The 21,025-nt window shown below is 48.5% G+C and overlaps 1 protein-coding gene across 3 annotated transcripts in view; it reads right to left on the bottom strand.

Moving 5' to 3' along the window:
- Positions 1-19,797: 19,797 nt before the first annotated feature.
- The window catches only part of WWOX (WW domain containing oxidoreductase), a 915,589-nt gene continuing 914,361 nt past the window's right edge, over positions 19,798-21,025 (bottom strand). For 2 of the 3 annotated variants that reach the window (XM_052655897.1, XM_052655899.1), the window contains one exon: positions 19,798-20,783. In XM_052655897.1, the coding sequence (XP_052511857.1) occupies positions 20,595-20,783 (189 nt within the window). In that variant the 3' untranslated portion in view covers positions 19,798-20,594. The remainder of the gene's footprint in view (positions 20,784-21,025) is intronic. The other variant, XR_008200887.1, reaches the window with a different exon arrangement.

The raw sequence follows: 21,025 nt of genomic DNA, 5'->3' as shown, positions 1-21,025 counted from the left end.
GCAGGGGCGTGGAACGAGAAGCCAGACCTGCAGGAATCTGGTGTCCGGATCTCGCCGGCCTGTGGCCAGCACGGTCAGGGCGACAGGAAGAGACAGGAAGAGATTTCATCTCCACTGGGTCCCCTTCGAGCCCTCACTTCCCCTGGTGACCACTTGCCACGTGCTCAGAGAAAGCAAGGCCAGGGCCACAGAGAGGAACCAGGGGGTGGGGTCAAGTTCAGATCCTGTAACCCCTGAGAGAGAAGAGTTCCCACCTGCCTTGAGTGGCCAGATTAAGCAAACAAAAAGACACCCAGTTAAATCTGAATTTCAGATAAATGATGACTGACTTTTTTTAGCGCAAGTATATCCTATTATTGTGTGGGATTGCTTGTAAAAAAAAATGACTTGTTGCTTAGTTGGCATTCAAATTAAATTGAATGTCCTGCATCTTAATCTCAACCCTGTTTCCCATTTCTGGAGAACCACTGTTCCTGGCACCTGGTACCCACAAAGGCATCAGGCCCCAGATACAATAATGGTAACAGTTCGGCAGCTATAATGCCAAGCGTTGCATTTTAGCGGAAGTTCACAGAATGGTCCAAACCCTACTTTTTCTAACACATGGCCATAGACGATCCATATTTCCGTCCATTAACATTTCGGTTGCTGCCACGTCTTGGCTACTGTAAACAGTGCTGCTCCGAACATAGGGGTGCCTGTGTCCTTTTGATTCACAGTTCTGTCTGGATCCTGTGGTGACTCTGTTTCTAGTTTTACGTCCGTACAGTTTTCCGTAGTGATTGAACCAACTTACATTCCCTCCAGCAGTGTAGGAGGGTTCTCTTTTCTCCACAGCCTCTCCAGCATTTTTAGCGATGGCCATTCTGACCAGTGTGAGGTCCGTATGAGGGCTTCCCCGTGGCTCAGCAGCAAAGAATCTGCCTGCAACGCAGGAGCTACAGGAGACACAGGTTCGATCCCTGGGTCAGGAAGATCCCCTGGAGGAGGGCATGGCAGCCCACTCCAGTATTCTTGCCTGGAGAATCCCATGGACAGGGCAGCCTCGTGGGCTACAGTCCACGAGATCGCAAAGAGTTGGACCCGACTGAAGCGACTTAGCACACACACGTTCTGACCAGTGGGCGGTGGAACCTCATTGTAGTTTAGTATCTGTGTTTCTCTAATAATTAGCAGTGTTGATCATCTCACATGCACCTATTGGTCGTCTGTGTTTCTTCTTTGGAGAAGGATCTCTTTAGGTCTCCCACCCGTTCCTTTGATTGGGTTGTTTGTTTTGTTGAATTACATGAGGCGTTTGTGTATTTTGGATACTTCGCCATTGTCAGGCGCAACGTTTGCCAATATTTTCTCCCATTCTGTGGGCTGTCCTTTCATTTTGTTTATGGTTTCCTTTGCCGTGCAAAAGCTTTTGTACATTTGATGAGGCCCCATTCGTTTTATTTTTGTTTTTATTTCTATTGCCTTGGGAGGCCACAGACTCATATGATTAGACTAAGTATTCAAAATAAACCAAGAGATCAGACTGACCTCTGGAGTCCCCAGCTCTGTTGGATCCAGTGGAAATCTAAAACCTAAAGAGAGGGCACCTCTTTCTACGAACTCGGAAAGAAGCATGAGATTTTTTTGTGATCTCTCTTGCAACCAGTGATAACTCGGACTCAAGGAGAACCTGCTGGGCCACTGCAGAGCTGTTTTTGGTGGCGGTGGAGGCTGCACTTTGTCCGAGGGGACCAGAGGCAAGGCTTGACCAAGTCTGTGGGTAACCTGTCACGGTCGAGTCCAAGAAGGAACAGCCTCAGAGAGGGTCAGGATCCTTCAGGGGGTGACTGTAGGTCAGACCAGAAACCAAGAACCACGTGCACAGGCAGGAGCAGAAATGAACAGCAGGGAGACGTGAAGGGCCAGCAAGGGATCCATGCCAGGTCAGCTGAGAACAAGGTCAGGAGGGAAACTGATCAGGTGAAAAACAGGTCCCAGAGTATGGTGACTTGTCCCTTATGGGGTGGGCTTCCCTGGTGGCTCAGATGGTGAAGTGTCTGCCTGCAATGCAGGAGACCCGGGTTCAATCCCTGGGTCAGGAAGATCCCCTGGAGGAGGAAATGGCAACCCACTCCAGTACTCTTGCCTGGAAAATTCCATGGATGGAGGAGCCTGGTGGGCTACAGTCCCAGACACGTATCAGACATGACGGAGCAACTTCACTGGTCTGTATGGGGTGCTAAGACCACGACGCATGGGAAACCTGACTAGACCAGGGGTTCTTTTTTTTAAATTAAAAAGATTTAAAAAAATTATTAGAGTAGAGTTGCTTTGCACTGTTGCATTAGTTTCAGGTGAACAACAAAGTGATTCAGTTACACATCAATTCATTCTTTTCATGTTGAGGTGAGCTCCCCGTGCTGCACAGTAGGTCCTTGCTGAATATCTACCTTATACATAGCGGTGTGTATCTTACTCTCAAGCTCCCAATTTATCCCCCCACACACACACCATGTTTCCCCTTTGTTAACTGTTAAGTTTGTTTCTGATATCTGTAAATCTGTTTCTATTTTGTAAATAACTTCATTTGTATCATTTACAAAATCAGACTCTACGCATAAGTGATTCTACATATGATGTTTGTCTTTCTGTCCGACTGACTTCACTTAGTATGATGATCTGTAGGTCCATCCGCGAGGCTGCAAATGGCCCCATTTTGGTCTGTTTTACGGGCTGAGTAATACTCCGTTGCACATATATACTGCATCTTTTATCCATTCATCTCTTGAGGGACATTTCTGTCCCCGCGTCTTGGTTATGTGTCTTTCCGAATTACAGTTCGGATATATCCCCAGGAGGACGGTTCCCTTTTCTCCACATCCTCTCCAGAACTTACTGTTGGTAGCTTTTTTGATGATGGCTTCTGGCAGGTGTGAGGTGATACCTCACTGTAGTTTTGAATTGTATCTCTCTGATGATTAATGATGTTGACCATCTTCTCACGCAGTTTTTGGTCATCTGTACGTCTTCTTTGGAGAAGTGTCTATGTAGACTTTCAGTCCGTTCTTTCATTGGGTTGATTGGTTCTTTTGCTATAGAGCTGTGTGAGCTGTTTGTATATTTTGAAGACTAATCCCTTGTTGGTCACTTCGTTTGCAAATATTATGTGCCCCATCCCCACCCTCTGCCGCCCCATCCTGTGGGTTGCTTATCGGGGGTAAGTTTGTCCCCGGCAGGACGGTTGGCAATGTCTGGGAACATTTGAGGGTGTCACACAGGTGGGGTGTGAGTCGCGTGGCATCACGTGAGCCGAGGCCAGGCTGCCCCTCACCATGCTGCCTCCTACAGCAGCACCGTGGGACACCCTGCATTGCATGGGACAGCTCCACTCGGCCAAGGATTATCCAACCCCAAACTGAGCTTGAGAAACCCCAGGACAGACTGGGTCAATGGTGTAACAACACGCTTCCTCCTGAGCGACCTCTGAGGAGGAACTAACCTACCTGGAGCTGCCGGGCTCCACGCTCTGCACGCCCAGCTGCTGTGTGAACAGGCCACTCTCAAAGCTAGAAGGACCAAGGAGAGTGAGAAATACGAGGGCGGAGATTCTCTAACCAGTCACCCCCGTGGTCATTTTGCCAAAGTGTATGTTTATTGACCAATTACAGCAGAGATTTACAGAGTGGAATTATGCTTTCACTGAAGTAGGGCCAATACCCTTCCCTCCCAAGCCACGAGTGAGCTCTGTGACCAGGGACAAAGTCAGCTAATAGAGCTGAGTGTTCACGGGGGCCTGGGATTTATACTTTAATTGTTTCCACAGCTCCCTGTCTCACGGAGGTATTTGTCTTGGTACATGACACCAACGGTGTGCCCTAACATTACACAGAGGATTGTGAGGGGTTTTTTTTTTAATTATTATTTCATCTGTAATTATAGGCAAGACCAGTTTATTATTGAGAAATCCTTGAAAACATTTTAATTGAAATGGTCAGCAGCCTTTCACTGATCCAGTGCCACAATAGACCCTGGCAACCAAAGTGTGTCCAGCTAATGGATTAAGGAGAGTCCCTGTTCTAAACCAGAGCATAAGTGTTATTTAAAATTTTGGATTTAAGTGTTTTTTTTTTTTTTTTTAAGATTTATGGCACAGTTGAAATGAGGTCAAGTAGAAGCACTAAAGAATTTAATTAGAAATGTCTTCGCATGCCCCCTTCCTCTCTGTAAACCCTGCATAGGTTGTCCCTGGAGGGCTTGGAGTCATTCGAGATGGCGTGTACTTTTTCTTTCTTTCTTTTTTTAACTCCTAATAAGAAGGAGCTCCGATCTCCTGCCGTGTCTTCAGTGGGGAATGCTGGGGATCTAGACAGCAGAGGCCGAAAAGGGAATAGCAGCGGGGCAAGGAAAGGGACGAGGGCCTTTCAGCTGGCCCCCGCAAAAACATCATTCATTTATACAGAACATTTCCTGAGCACTTTGTCTCAACGCGATGCAAGGGGCTGAGAACCCTGATGGAAGTGAGATGCTGTCTGTACTCTCAAAGATCTCCTGGCTGAACGCAACAAACAGGGGACTGACCAAACATGAGAAAACAGCACCGTTGCTTAAACACCTTGGGAAGCATGGGATTCAGTGGAACCCAAGGACAGGAGTGCTGGCCCTTCCCTGGAGAGCTCACTGGAAGGCGTGGCCTGGGATCTGGGCCTTGAAGGGTGTGTAGGAGTTCTCGGTGGACCTAGAGGAGGGAGATGCAGGGAAAGGAGACCCCAGGGAGAGGACACAGCCTGTGCCCTGACTCAGGCATCGGTGAGGATGGCTCAGCAGAGCTGAGTGGTGGCCAAGTGTTCTTTAGGACCTAGAGGCCAACTGGGAGCTATGGCAATTGAGTGTGCTACGGCAGAGGAGAGGCCAGAAAGCCATGCAGTTTGGAAACCAGGTGCTTGAGCTGGGAGCTCTCCTCCTACCTTTTGAAGCTCAGGCTATGCCCACCTCCCCCCTCCAACACGGACTATGGAAGCATCAGGGTTTCAGCCCCTGGCTGGGCTCAGTGGAGTTCCAGGATGATGCCACTAAGGAGGGGTCTTGAGAGGGGACCGGGAAGGGTGCCCGGGCTCTGGGAGGCTTGGCTGGCAGCTGGGGCTGGGAAGGGTGTTTCCTGCCCTTCCTTCTGCTGCCGAATTCTACTGTCAAGGAGTAGACCAAATAGCGACCGTGATTGGGACTCTGATCGCTATTGTGTGTGTTAGTCACTTGGTCGTGTCGGACTCTTTGCGACCCCATGGACTGTAGCCCACAAGGCTCCCCTGTCCATGGAATTCTCCAGGCAAGAATACTGGAGCGGGTAGCCTTTCCCTTCTCCAGGGGATCTTTCCAACCCAGGGATTGAACCCGAGTGTCTTGCATTGCAGACAGATTCTTTACTGCCTGAGCCACCTACTACCAGTGGCTATTGTGTGCCTAGGGTGCTGGGCATTTTCTCTGTTATGTTCACTATGTATAACAACCCTGCATGGTCTGAGATTTTTGGAGATTCGATTTCCTTGCTGCTGCAGGGAAGAACTGTTAGCCGGTGTTAACTAAATCAATTCCTCTCCCTACTTACTCTGGAGCCCATGCACGGAGCTGCCCACATGAGAAGCAGCTTGATACAAATCCAGGCTCACAGTTAGACTGGCTGCTTTGGTGGCTGCCACTGTGAGGCCCACATGGGGAAAAAAATCTTCTTTCTCTGCACCATGGGTGGCTTCTGTCTTGGGTTTATATTCTCGTGGGCCAGACAGCTTCCAAAGCAGGTGTTAAGAGCGGTAAATTGACTGCCAGTTGATTTGAGGATTCCTCCAGGGCATCCCAAAGTAAATTCTGCATATGCTTGATGTATCAGTCAGCTTTTGCTGCATAACAAAGCGCCCCATCCCCCCAAAATGTAGCAGCTTAAAGCAGCAATCTTATCTGTCTGTAGGCTGCGGGTCAGCTGATCCAGGCTGGGTGTGGCTCTAGGCTATGTATTGGGTTCATATCTACTTGATATGACCCTTTTTTTTTTTGGACTAGTGGTCCTCTGGGAGTATTCCCCTCATGGTAGGAGGCAGGAGTGTGAAAAGGCAGAGCTAAGAATGCAAGGACACTTTAGTCCCCTGCTTGTCTGTTTGCTCATATCCCACTGCAGAACAGGTTCCATGGCCAAGTCAATGGTGAGGCTCATGTAGCTGAATTGCTTCTTACCCACCTAGGTCAGGACTGACTGAGGCCCTGGGTGGATTCTGCATCTGGGGGGTTTGTATCAGCTAGCCCTCTGCCGCGCGAGCCAAGGCAGGGTCTGTCCCTACCTGCTCAAGGCTGGGACTGAGCTTCACCTGTGTGCATCAACAGGCCTAAGAAACACACTCTGAGGCTCTTTATTTGAAAGGGGCCTGGAGCAGACTTTTGCAAAATAAGTTGCTTTTCTAGATGAATCTAACTCTTCCTGCATTTGAAAAATAAATGTGCACTAAAAGTAATTAACACATGTTGGTTCATGAATAATACACTATTTTACAACTATTTGCCGAGCATAATGAGACAAGCTACTAAATTGACAATGAATGTTCTATTATGTGATTGCCAACTGTTTTATAAGATATTGAACATATTCATTTCTTCTGCCATCGTGTGTATTATCAAGCTATTGCTTTTTAATAAATTAATTTTCCAGACATCTCTGGGGTCTTTGTTGGAAATCTGGCTGAGGGCGAAAATAAAATTAATTGTGTGGTCTGTGCAGAACTACCACTGTTTGCTGGCTTACAAAGTGTCACCGTTGGCTGCCCCCGAAGCAGACCCTGCGTGTGGCACGCAAGTGTGAAGGGAGATGCCTCTTCAGCCCAGGATGGTGTGAAAAGACCCAGTGGTGCCTTGAAAATAAGAAGGTTGCTTCCCCTGTCAAGGTCTTTGGAGGCTGGGCAGATCTCTGTGAGCAGTTTCTTAAAATATTTAATGAAAGCAAAAATTAGCATTCAATCCTATTCTGTTCTGCATGCTTATTTTTAAATCTGCTTGTCTACTATTTTTGAAACATCAGTGTTACTTCGTTGGGGAGTTTTCTTGGCATCCCAGCCCCTCCCAGTGAGGCACAGCAGGCTCTTCTCTCTGCGGATCCCACATGTCTGCATTTATCCCGTCAAGGCCCCCATCGAGGGTACCTTCACTATGACACACCCCGGCCCCGCAGCTCTGGGAGAAGGCATCCACAGCCCTCTGTAGAGGGAATGCTTAGGGCCAGTAGGTAAAGTCCAGTGTGATCTTGACCCCCTGCAGTTGTGTAAGGGTCCTGGATCACTTGTTTTTTGGATCTGCTTCCAGTCCCTAGTCTGAGCTCCAGGGTAACGCAAGGCATTTCTCTCTCTGCATTTCATGGCATGACATAGGAACTGCAACAGGAAGTGCTTAACAATTGTTTGCTGAGTGAATACATGACTCATCCTCTATGTTTTGTTCCTGTTCAGTTGCTGACTTGTGTCCAGCTCTTTCTAGCCCCATGGACTGCGGCATTCCTGGCTCCTCTGTCCTCCACTATCCCCTGGAATTTGCTCAGATTCATGTCCATTGAGTCGGTGATGCTATCTAACCATCTCATCCTCTGTCATCCCCGTCTCCTCCTGCCCTCAATCTTTCCCAGCATCACAGGCTCTTTCAAAGAGTCAGCTCTTCACATCAGGTGGCTGAAGTATTGGAGCTTCAGCTTCAACATCAGTCCTTCCAACGAATGTTCAGGACTGATCTCCTTTAGAACAGACTGGTTTGATTTCCTTGCAGTCCAAGGGACTCTCAAGAATCTTCTCCAACACCACAGTTCAAAAGCATCAATTCTTTGGCAATCAGCCTTCTTTATGGTCCAACTCTCACATCCATACATGAGTACTAGCAAAACCATAGCTTTGACTATACGGACCTTTGTTGGCAAAGTGGTATCTCTGCTTTTTAATATACTACATTGATTTTCCATTATTTAGGCAAAGATCCCTCTTCACTGCATGAAAACTAAGAATTGCCTGTCTTTATGGGAACACTTTTCCAACTGTTATTGAACTGGAGTGTGATTTCTGAGATTTCTGCTGTGTCTAATCCTATCAAATCCTATCAAATAGGGGTCAGTTTGTGGGGAAAGCTTGGCTGCGTGATCACAGGGTGCCATAGAGAATAACTCTGGACATGTTTATCTGGATATTTTGGTGTTTTCATTAATCTGATTTTTACCAAACCTCACACATGGTCGTGTGATATGGGTGCCAGACAGGGGAGGCTTAAGCCCCAAACCTGTGCCTAATGTTGGGGTAAACATGCTTCTGAGAGTCTTCTGAATAAACTCCCCCATGGTCTAGACTGGATATTGGAATATATCAGGGCTCCAGCTTTCTTTATATAATAGGGAGATTGTCAAGTTAATTAGGGAACATCCAAATCCTGGAATATGAATTCCACCAAAAGAGGAGTTAATAACATGGAGATGTTCTTGTACAAAGTCTGTACCTATAGAAAAGTTTAAAGTAAGTGTGAGAGTAGGAGGGACCTTAGCCTAGACTCCTGTCCCCCGTGCTCATGCCTTGCCAACACAGCCACTTTGGTAGATCACAGTGCCTTGTGTCGTTTTTATGCATATATTGCCTACGTGGTTGTCTTAACTCCATTATAATACATTTTTTCCTGCTCTCTTTTCACAGTATAATCGTCCTTTCTCTGCTGTGTTGAAGTGAGCCTGTGGACAGAAAGATAGGCAGGCTGATGTCTGAGAGATGCGCAATAATTCATAGATAAAAATTGCGCTCAAATCAAATGGGCAAAGTGTTTTCCCTCTGTGCTTGCTGCTGAGGCCTCAGTCTTCTGTCCCACAGTGTAGGTCATTTTATTTTCACGTCTTCCAGCTTTTAGGAGCTAGACCACGCTCCTCTAATGCTTTCTCCTGGTGTACATCCAATATTAGCTTAGAAAATGAAATGCAGTCAGAACTTACAGCCACTGTTCCCCCTCGAAACCAGGCTGGAATACCAAAATGGCGCCATGTCCCTCCCCATCCTCAGCCGAGTCATTAAAAGATCTCCCAGCCGTGCTGGGCTTGGGGCAGGCCAGCATCCTGTCTCAGAAGAGCCTGCTGGCACAGAGCAAGTCCAGGGGCGGGGCGCTGGAGGGGTGGGTTCGGTCTGGCTTTTATAGCCGGGTGGCGACAGCACCTCCACTCTTCCTCCTGTTCGGCCTGGAAGCTTCTTTTCCCCGTGTTCCCAGCAGTCAGACTAATGCGACTACACCAAAGGACATGACATTTCTGATTTTCATTTGCTTTGGGGGTGATTTTTAAAAATAGATATTTGAACCAGACCAGCCTGACAAACTGCAGCCAATTGTAGACACAGGGACAGTTGTAGGTTTGGGGCAGAGAAACATGACAGAAGGCGTGCCTGCCCCACAGCATTAGAAAAAGATATCACTCTGGGGAGGAGGGGTCAGGAACACCTTGGCTTCACGCTCACCCTCCCCCCAGAAAGGCACATCCATGGATATCAGGAGCCCATCTTGCTGTTAAATAAGTGTCATTTGTCCAGGAGAGCTGGCCTCTCATCCTAGGACGTTAGATTCAGAAAGGCCACTCCACCATGGGAAACTGACACCATTACAAGCCTCTATTAACCACTGTCCCAGGCTTGACTGATTCTTTCATTTTTAAGAGGAACCACATGTGTTTCTGCCACTGCCAGTGGCACCCACAGAAGCCAGGCCAAAGGACAGAAGTCACGGCTGAATCAGAGTGCTGGAAAGACCTCCCCTTGGCATTGCCTCCTCCTGCGTCCCTTCCTCAGAAAGGTCCTGTGCAATTCAGTTCTAAAAAGTTAACAGGGATGGTTCTCAAAGTGAGTGCTTCTTGACACACTCTTCAGGGGCACAGGACCAAATGCTAACGTTCTCAGTGGGTGATTGATGTTTACCTCGGGGTTGCGTGTTTATTATAAGTTTTTTCCCATAAGCAACTATCCTGCAAATTGATAAGAGTCTTTTAATTAGATGGTAGGGCTGTGTGCTTAACACTGCATGCAAAAGGCCTATAAAAACAGAATGAAATTTAGCAGGCAGGCTGCCTCCGGCTCAGAGCTGCAGAAATCAGCTCCTTCCAGGGGAAGGGGAACTGAAGGCCTGTCTCACCGCAAGTCTGGAAGCACCTTCCACCATGACGTGGAGTGATGCAGTCAGAGAAAGGTCTGGTGACGCTGCTTCCCCTGGCTTTTACTGATGAAGCTTGTAGTGCAAGTACCAGGGGATCACACCTGTGGTGTTCTTATTTAGACCCAAAGTGGGTGGAGGAATTAGTTTGATGGTTTTCTTAGTTATTCATATTTCCTTGCTAGATGGGGTACTTTGTATACTTTCTTCCCAACTGGAAAGTAACAAAACTCAAAATTTTTAGGAATTGAAATGTAGCTGATTTACAACGCTGCATTAAGTCTCAGGTACACAGCAAAGTGATTCAGTTATATAATTTTGTCTCTCTGTGTATATATATATATTTCTTTTTCATATTCTTTTCCATTATCTATCACTACAAGGTACTGGATATAGTTCCCTATGATATATACAGTAGGTCCTTGGCAATTATCTATTATACATATAATAGCATACACCCGTGACTTCCAAATCTCTAATCTATCCCTGCCCCCTCCCCACTTTCCCCTTCAGTAACCATGGGTTTGTTTTCTATGTCTGTGAGTCTACTCACATTTTGTTAAAAAAAAGTTCATTTGTAGCCTTTTTTAGATTCTACTTGTAAGGGGTATCATATGGTCTTGGTCTTTGTCTGCCTTAATTCAGTTGGTATGATAATCTCTAGATCCACCCGGGTCACTGCAAAAGGCCTTGCTTTGCTCTTTTTTATGGCTGAGTAGTACTCCATTGTGTACGTGCACGCGTCTTCTTTATCCATTTCTCTGTCGATGGTCAGGTAGCGTGCTTCCATGTCTTGGCCCCCATGAGTAGTGCTGCTGTGAACGTCACAAGTGTGTGTATCTTTTCAAGTCCGTTTTCTCTGGATATATGCCCAGGCGTGGGACTGCTGGATCGTACGGTAGCTCTCAGCTTTTTACGAACTCCGCGCTGTTCTCCACGTGGTTATACCAATTTGCCTTCCCACCAGCAGCGCGGGAGGGCTCCTTTTTCTCCCAGCCACTCCAGCATGGATTGTTTGCAGACGTGTTGATGCTGGCCGTCCTGACCGGTTGTGAGTATGACAGTGTTGACTTGCAGTCCTCTGATAATCAGTGACGTTGAACAGTTTCCGTGTGCTTTTGGCCACCTGTGCATCTTCTCCGGAGGTGTAAATATTCCCCTTAAGGTTTTTGGATGAGTATATGTGTTTAAAATAACGTAAGACATATAACTTTACTTTTCTAACAGTCTGTTTTCTTAAAACTTTATGTTGACAGAGGTCAGGGAGATAAACAAACAAAATCAATACTTCCATTTGTCATTTGGTTCAAACTTTTAGCAAGCAGTAATAAAACAAAAAGTGGAAAGGGACTTGGCATCTGTCCGCGGTCTGGGTTCTGCAGGGGCTGGGTGTGAGCGCTCAAGGTTAACGGGAGTGCTGAGGTGGGAGGTAAGTCACTCCGACCTTGGCAGCGTTATTGCTGCTGCGGAGGAAAGGCTCTTGTGGAAAGCTGACCCAGCCCAAGCCAGCAGGAGGGGGTGCCTGAGTGGGAGGAGTAGTTCAGACAGAGCTGCCAAGAGACCCCAAGTACTCTCTCACACCTGCCCCTGCGGGATGAGGCCCTCAGACCCCACGCCCTTCCTGCGGAACTCGAAAGCCGTTGCACTGGTGTAGTGTGTCAGCCCGAGAACCTTCTGGAGGATCAGTCACTGGGCCCGAGTCAGCCCACAGCTGAGCCAGAACGCTGCCAGAGGCAACCGGCACGTTTTACAAGCGTTGGCACGTTGTCTGCTTTTATAACTTTTACTTTTAGAATGTTATTGGGCATACTTCCATTGTAGAAAACGCGAGGAATACGGACAGGCATAAAGAGGAAAAGGCACGTATCTGTCCTCTGCCCAGAGACGACCACTGTTAACACCTCACAGCTCTCTCTCTTGCAATATGTAATTTACATGCACAGAAACACAATACCTTATAGACTTTTATAACCTACATCTTTCACTTAATATGTTAAAAACATCTTTTCACTTAATTGAATTTTTTCCAGAACATCATGGTGATCAGAGAGCCCTGACCCCAACTGTTGGACATTTAAATTGACCTCAGTTGTTTATCCCTGTCGTTGTTATTATTATTATTAATCATGCTTTAAGAAAAACATGTCTCTATATCCCAGAGAGCAAGGCCCTGTTAACAAAACACTATCTTTAAACAACAACAACAACAACAACAAATATACCCAGTGGCCTGTGTTCAAAACATTTGAAATTAAACATATTTAAATCATTTTTAGTAACTGTACTTCTCAGATCCATTAGTATGTTAATGGAGTTTTTGAATTCCCAAACTCCTGATATGTGTATGCACACACCCATATACACAGTCACACATACACCCCTGTCATCTGCGCAGACTGGGAGAACTGCCCTGCTTTAGAGTTCTAAAATTTAGAACTTGAATTTCTAGGTCAAGGGGTCCAAGTCTGTATTACTAGTAATGCTTACTGTGATTTTATTTTAAATAGTACTTCTTAATATCATTGCTAATAATACCAGTTGTTCAGTTGAGATCATATCTACCTACCTGTCTATATGTTGCTTTTTTCCCATGCTTCTCTATTTTGAGAGTGTGCTGAAACTGTGAAGGCTTTGGAAATATTTAGGGAGATTTATACGGGCTTCTAGAAGGTTCTGGAATCTTGTTCAGGAAATGGGATGGTCTGACTGAAATTCTCCCTAAATCATCCAAGAAGGAATTTAGCCTCTGTCTCTGAAATGAGCTTGAAGGCAGCCACTAGTGAGAGGGAAAAGCTAGGGCTTCATCATCAGCCCTTCACATCTAGGCCCCACCAGGTAAAGCTCCCCCAGGACCGAGTCCAAGGGGCCAGGCCTGCCTCAGCTAACCGTGCCAAGAAGTCTGAACACATGCCGTCCCGGCCAAGACAGTTCTCAGACTTGCTCAGTAGGTCCCGAAACACCCGCATGGAGAACACTGTGATGCCTTCAAAGGCTGGCAAAACCAGCTGACCCGGAATTGAGCTGGGTTCTGTCGTGCTGCGCTCAGCCCTTTCTGGTTTCTCTGGCACACCGCTCCTGCCCTCTCCTGTCCCGGTCGCAGAAGCAAGAGCTTTCTATCCCAGGAAACTTGCACGGCCAGCCCCGAGAAGAAGGCCGCCAAACCACAGACAGGCAGAGTATCGGGGCAAAATAAACCAACTGCCAGCACGCACACCTGCCCTGCTCCAGGAAACTCCGGGCAGAGGTCAAAACCAGCCCCGTGGGCAGCCCGGAAAAGGTTTCCCGACAGGAGGTAACCTGGAGGCTTAAAAACGCCCCTGTTGTTTGACTCTACATTCCCTTTGGAATCCATGGTAAGAAATAAATCAAACCGGTCTCCCCAAATCTTATGCACTTCTGTTTATTAAAGCATTCTACGTATTAATGAAAACACAGCAGTGAGGGAAACAGCTCTCCAGTAACAGCGCAAGGCTTGGGTAACTATGGCGCGCCTGCTTGCTGAATGCAGGATCGTAAGGGTAGCAGAAGATGTATCCAGGATTTATTTACTTTAAAATATATAAAACTGTATGTGGAGTATAATTGCATTATATAAAACTGAAAAGATACAAATAAACTCAATTCATTTTTTAAAAAGAGAGAAAGGGAATATATACATCAGAACAGTCACAGTGGTTGTCTTTGAGGGGTGAGACCGTGGGAATATTTGTTTTCCTGATTTCCAAATTTAAATGCTGAACGTACATTTCAACTTTCTAATGAAAACAGCAAGCAGTAATACATTTTGTAGAAAAAAAATATTATTCAGCAATGATTTCTAAGAACAACTGTATTTAAATACAATGATAGACCTACCCCCACCTTCAACCAATCTCACAAGTCATATTTAAAGAGTATAGGGAAAGAATAAAACTATATTCAAGTGGATTACTAATGAACACCCATTTGTTCAGCTTAGAGAAAAATCTAAACAAGTGTGTACATAGAAAGTAAAACAAGGGAGAGATGAAGTTGGAGGGGTAAGAGAAACCGCAAATGCATCTTGGGGTTGGGACACGGGGCTCAGAGAGATTAAGTGACCGGGACAACATCTCACAGGAACCGGTGGCCCTGATCTCAGGTGGCCTCGGCCTGCAACGGCTTGGAGCGGGTCTTGGGTCCCCAGCCTGAGATGGGCCGTGTCACGGAGGTAAAAAGCACCGGATCCCAGCCTAGTACTAGACTGGCGGTCAGTGACAAGCGCCCGCACCTTCCGCTATGCAGGAAGGAATTCCCACAAAGACAGAAAGCGGTGAAGCAAAGTATAATTAAGAGGAAAAAAAGAGTACAGGACGTGTGGACAGACACATGGGCAGACTTGGGGGGAGAGGCCCTGAGTCGCACCCTCGTGGCAGTTCGCATTACTTTTATGGGGTATTTCTTCCGAGTTTCCTTTGGCCAATCATTCTGATTTGCCTGGTTCACGGTCTGTATTTTGTATATCTCAGGATCCTCCCATGTGTGCACACCCATTTCTTAGCCAAGATGGATTTTACCGAAAAGGCGTCTGAGTAGAACATCCCTTGACATTACTCCTGTTTGGCCTCCAAAGAACCTTTTCTGCTCATGTCTGGTCGGGGAGGTTTCCTGACTTTGAGAATGAGAAATATGTGCTCTGGGCAGGGCCCAGCCTTCTCCCTGAATTGTCCTGCTTTTTCTTGTCTTAGAGTTTCAGTCCAGAGGGGATGAATCTCCAATTACTTTACCCTGGAGGGGGCCCATCCGCCTCCTTGAAACATTTGATTTAAATACTTTCCTCACTGGTATAAAGGGGACAGTGACATTTCATTCAAAACTCGTGAAGTTTAAATGAGCAAAAACAGCATTTCAGGTTATGTGTTTTGCACAAAGTACTGGTAAGGACTCAGGAAATGATACTTTATCAAAGTGGACTTTCTCACCTAAGGGACCCAACAGCCAATGAGAAATTGTCATGACTCCAAAGTAAAACAGCCAGACCCTAGTGAACCTCAGATAAAATCAGAAGTGGGAGGAAGGCACAGGGCCTCTTCCATCTCAGTGAGTGGTAAAGGGCATCTGTCTGCATAGACCTATCAAGATGCAGCAGGCCCTGGCCTTGGAAACAGATCAGCCTAGAGGGGAGACAGTCATTTCCAGCGGTGTGACGCCTAGGAGCAGGCCGCACTTCAGCCAGGAGCCGTTCGGGTTTGGGCCGGCATGCAGATGGGGCCCAGGTCGTGCTAGCGTTGGTGATGGAGAAGGTACCAAAGGCAGGATGCTTACTGCTGGAGGGATGCGATAAAGATGTCCTGGCATGGCTGATGTTTTCCTGCCCAGACAGAATGCAGACTCACCTAAAATGTCCATTCTAATTACAACTGTGAACTTGGCCCGGTGGAAAAACAGAAGACAAAATGTTTGTACTTCAAACAAGGAGACTGGTTGCTCAGGGGTATTTTATGTTAGTAGTTATAAAGTGACAAAAGGAAGTGAAAATGTTTTTAAAAAAATTTAAATACCAACACCCAGGGCTGATGAGGTTGTTAAACACACACACACACATACACACACAACAACAACCACCCAGAAATATGTACCTTCTGCTGGCTGTAAGCCTTCCACATCACACATGGAAGCACGCAGCAAAACCCAAACAAGAGCTGTTAGACCCGAGAGTTTCAGGGGTGCCTGTGAATGCTGGAGAGGACAGTCAACAGAAGGGAAGAGCCGGATGAAGACAGACGCTAGCTGCACCATTAAGTGCTAACAGCAGAGACTAGAACTAGCCTGAATGTTCCAGAGCAGGGGATTCCCAGTGACGCCCCCGACCCAGCAGGACGACCCAGGAAGCCTCCATTAAAATAAGTGACGATGGAGAAAGAAAGTGAGTTGGTGTTGGGGTGGGGGGGGCACCAAGGACTATGAAGCAGAGCTGAAAACCTGTTAGGATAGTGGTCTCTGACTGGGCCTGTCTTTTCCTTTTTAGAAATTGCCTTTATCGTTAGTACAGCTTCTCGTCAAGTACAGTTCAGAGAAGTTTGTTTCAGTCATCATGTGGATAATATTTTGTGATATTGTTTATTAGTCTAAAATGAATTCAAACTAGTTTGGATACGTGGAAAGGCACAGAAAGTTAACAGGGTAAATATGCTATTTTTTTCTTGAATTAATTTGAAAAGTTTAAAAAAAAATGTTATTGGAATATAGTTGATTTACAATGTTGTATTAGTTTCAGGTGTAGAACAAAGTGAATCAGTCCCACATATCCGCTCTGTTTCCGATCTTTTCCCACGTAGGCTATTACGGAATCAGTGAGTGCAGTTCCCTGCGCTCTGCGGTAGGTCCTTGTTACTCGTCTGTTTCACACGTAGTAGTGTGGATATCTCAGAGCCTCTCTCTTCATCTGTCCTCTGCTCCCCCCTCCCTTCGGTAACCGTTAACTTTGGTTTCGAGGATCAGGAAAAAAGTTCATTTGTATAAAGCTGCTATTTTAGATGCTTTTTAGAATGTGAATTTCTTTGGGGATTGTATATATGCGTATACATCTACAGCTGACTCACTCTGCTGTACAGCAGAGACTAACAGAACGCTGCCGAGCAGCTACGCTTCAGCCAAAGTTCACCTAAAAGGTGAGCTTCTCGACGCCGTGCCTGCTGGCGGCCCGGACGCGCAGCCATTTTGCAACAGGCTTCCGGGCCCAGCGCTGACCTGAATGAAAGTAGTCAGGCCCCCTTCATGGAGGTTCAAAACAAAACTGCCCATCACCCCATTCTAAAGAGCAAAACCACCAGCCACAGCTTCAGTCACTGGCGCGGCCGCTTTAGTTTCTTGTTTCCTAGTGATCAGTGGCAGCAAGGTGTCCCTGCGTGAGCCGTGCACGTGGACGCCGGCGGCCTTCAGGCGTCAAGACTCAGGGAGAGCGACCAGCTCGCTGGAGAAGGCCCCCTCTCGCTGGCCTGGGTGGTGGCCCTGGCCCCGGTGCCACGGTGCCAGCCCCTGGCCACCGAGTCCCCTGGAGGCCAAACCCGGGCAGGGAAGCGAGGCGCAGACCTGCTCAGAGCCAAGCAGGAGAGGAGGTCTGCGGGGCCGGGCCCGTGCTGCCAGTTCGCGGCACAGAATGGGCAGGCTTCGCCCCAGATGCGGGGCACTGGGAGGAGAGAAGGCCCTGGGCCTGCACAGGCCAGTTTTGCTGTGTGAACAAGCCCCTCATATCCATCTGCTCAGGGACATGTACAGGGTCTGCAGCACCCTTCCTGCAGCAGGGTGCAGACCATCGTTCTGGCCCTGCAGGCCGACTGCCCCTCTGGTCCCCAGCCCGGGGGCTGTGGGCAGGCCGCTCAATCAGTCTCATCATCTGAGCACAAAGTGAGAAGGTGGGTGTGACTTTAGCAGAGATTTCCAACTCTGTTTATTGCCACTCCAGACTCCCTACTATTGGGCTTCAGACCCTTCTCTGTCTCCCCCCACGGTTACCTTGCCTGCGTTCCGTTACTTTAGCGGGTCATCACATAGCCTCCTGTGGGGCGGGGGCCCCAGAGTGGCAGCTGGCACATAATAAACAGCACCCGCAAACAGCGGTGGTGATTATGGAAGACTAGGTTTACATCACATATACACACACACTTATGTGTACATACACTAACATATACATATGTATTGCATACATGTGTGTTACACATACATATAACACATATGTGTGCTTCTGTGTGATGTGTCTATATATACGCACCATGACAGACGGTAAGCAATAATCCTGGGCTTAACTAAGCAAAAAACCAAAAAGGAGTGAGGCTTTATGCTGTACACTTGCTCACCTGTCCAGGAATTGCCCCACAGCATCAGCCAAGGAAGTGAGACGTGTCTGCCAGGAGCAGTGACCCACAGGGACTGGCACCGTCTGACCCCGTGGACTCAGGGCGCAAGGGGAGAGAGGAGGGAGGCCTGGCTTTGTTCTGGGCGGGGTCTCTGGTTATCAACAACCTGGAGAACTTTGGGTCAAGCTGATGGTGACCTTGGGTACTGTGACCACTCCTGTAGACCCAGGATCTAGGCATTTTATAGCTCTAACTGTGGGGGGGTGTCACCCTAAACTTTGGATTTCCGTAATGTGGTGCTCGGTGTATGTCTGCTGGGTGCAGGACTGTATGAAGACCTGGTCTGTGTGACTCAGCTTTTCATTGAAGTATAGTTAATTCACAGTGCTCTGTTAGTTTCTAGTGTATAGCAGGGTGATTCAGATATATGTATTTTCTACTCTAGTTTATTACAAAATATTGACTACAGTTCCCTGTGTTATGTAAGTAGGACATCGTTGTTTGTCTATTTAAATATAGCAGTGTGTATCTGCTAATCTCAGACTCCTAATTTCTCTCTCCTAACCCCTCTTGCTACCCTTTGGTAACCACGAGTTTGTTTCCTATGAGTCTGTGAGTCTGTTTTATAAACAGGTTTGTTTGTACACTTTAGATTCTGCCTATAAGTGAGTGATATATGGTATTTCTCTGACTTACTTCACTTGGTAGGGTAATCTCTAGGCCCATCTGTGTTGCGGCAAATGGCGTTCTTTCGCTCCTTTTTTATGCCTAATACTCTTTTCTCCTCTTCTCTACCTGTTCCTCCGTGGATGGACATTTAGGTTGCTTCCTTGTCTTGGGTATTGTGGATCGTGCTGCTGTGAATGTAGGGTGCATGTCTATTGTGAAATTCTGGTTTCGTCTGGGTGTATGCTCAGGAGTAGGCTTGCTGGATCGTAAGGCGGCTCTGGTTTTAGCTTTTTAAGGAACCTCCACGCTGTTCCCCACAGTGGCTGGGCCAGTTTACATCCCCACCAGTGGTGTTGATGGGTTTAGGGAGCTCTGGGTTGAGGGGGATGCTTGCCTCCTCTGGTCAAGGTCCCTCAAGGATTCTGTTAAGGGGGAATATAGCTAGACGGGAGGATGTAGCCAGGCTGTGGACCCCTGGAAAGCAGTGGTGTCTGAGTGAACACAGAGCCAGAGGCCCCAGACGGACAATATCAGGATGGAGACTGGTGGCCGTGCCCCTCTGCCCCGCCTTCCTGGTGTGTGAGCAGAGGCAGCGTCTCCACGTGGCTGAAGTGGCCCTTCCTACATCCCTGCGGGAATGGCCCAGAAGCCCAGGTGTGAGTGAAGCAGGACCGGGGCCAAGGGCCTCAAACCACCCCCATCCCCCTCAGTAGAGACTGCCTACTCACCGAGAACCCGGTCATCACATGGGGAACACACCGTGAGAACCGAAATGGCCCACCGTGCGTAATAACAAAACTTCTTAAGGAGAAATTTAATGACAGTCATTTTTCTCTCTCTTTCTCTCTTCAACAGAAAATATGATGCTGGCATGCTAATTGCGTGAGACAACTCGGCCCGCGGACAGCCACAAAGCACAAAAACAAAACAGACTCAGAGAAGACACGCGAATGGTGTTTTCCTGGCGTCTACAAGAAGCGCTTTATTTTTTCCTCTAGATTGCTTTTCTAAAAAAAAAAAACACACACACACACACACAAAACAAAAAAGCAAAACACAAAACTGAAACAAACATTTAAAGGAACAAGACAGACTTCAGGTGATGATATCAAGCATGCTCTTTTATTAAGCGTAGGATGGAGGGACGAGAGGGTGCGGAAGCAGGACGCTGAACAGATACGCGGGGGCTGTGCACCTGTGACGGGGTCCTTCCTGAGACTGCGGGAAGGCTGGCGGGAACGGCCTTTTATCCCCAGCCCCCAAGCACCCGGGGCATCCTCAGGGGTGCCGGGCCGCCTCTCCTGCCCGTCGCGGGGTCTGCTTGCTGTGCCCTGAGGAAGCCTCTGTGCTGCTCCGGCAGTGGCTCAGTGCTCGGCAGCGCACCCACCGTCCGCGCCGCCCGTTTCTCAGTGTCCCCTCCTCCTCGGCCGGAACAGGGGCCAGAGGGGCTGTCCAGGACTCAGACTGGATCAGGATGGAGCAGTGATCTCGTGGATGAGTGCGTGAAGGATAAACACCGGCTCTTTCTTCCCCAGACAGGAGAAAGCCGGCTCCTGGCTACAGTGTGGCCATGAGCGTGTGGCTGGGGTGGTGGCTGGTGGGACGGGGTGGGGGGCACCGAGGGACCCTGAGTGCTGAGAACTGCACGTGCTTCTGCGGTGGGACGGAGAGCCTCCCTTCGCCCGTGTGAAGGCGAAGCTTCACCGTCACACGGGCCATTGCCAGGGCAGCACAGGGACCCGGGCTGCCCCCCAGCCCCGGACAAGAGGTACCGCCCCTTCTCCCCACCAACGCCCTGCTCCCTAGGGGTACCTAACGCTGCGTGCTCTGTTGCGTCAGTGCTTACATCCTGGGCCTCTGGCGGGTCTGGGTTGTGGGGATGTGGAAGGCCGTGGGGTGAGAGGTGGGGGGGTTCAGCGGGGTGGGCGTCGGGCCGATGCCCGCCTAGGAGGGCGGACCGCCGGGTGCCCCCTGAAGCAGCCGCTCGCTGAGCGCCCACAGGGCCCGCGCGGAGTCTTCACTCTGGGCTTCGGCTGACGGCAGGCAGCGGCAGCAGCTGTTGAAGTACATCCCTCCCAGGCCCTCCAGCTCCGGGGCGACGGCACAGTACACGGTGGTGGCGGCTCCCTGTTGCTGCAGGGCAGAGAGGAGAGACAAGAACGAGGTCGTGAGAAGAGAGGTGGCGGGGGGCTGTCCTTCACTGGGAGCGGCCCCCCACCTGCTTCGGAGGCCGCTGGAGCTCAGCAGGGGCTGCGAACCCAGAGGTATGGCGGGGCCGTCCGGGGACAGCGTCATGGACTCCGCCTGGAGCGCCACCTCACCTCATGCAGGAAAAGGCTTTGAACACAACACGCCTCTCAGCCTGTCGCATCCCG

The sequence above is a fragment of the Budorcas taxicolor genome, chromosome 18, assembly GCF_023091745.1.
Source record: "Budorcas taxicolor isolate Tak-1 chromosome 18, Takin1.1, whole genome shotgun sequence".
NCBI lineage: Eukaryota > Metazoa > Chordata > Mammalia > Artiodactyla > Bovidae > Budorcas > Budorcas taxicolor.
The sequence above is the reverse complement of the archived record's forward strand: the minus strand, read 5'-3'. Positions and strand labels throughout refer to the sequence as shown.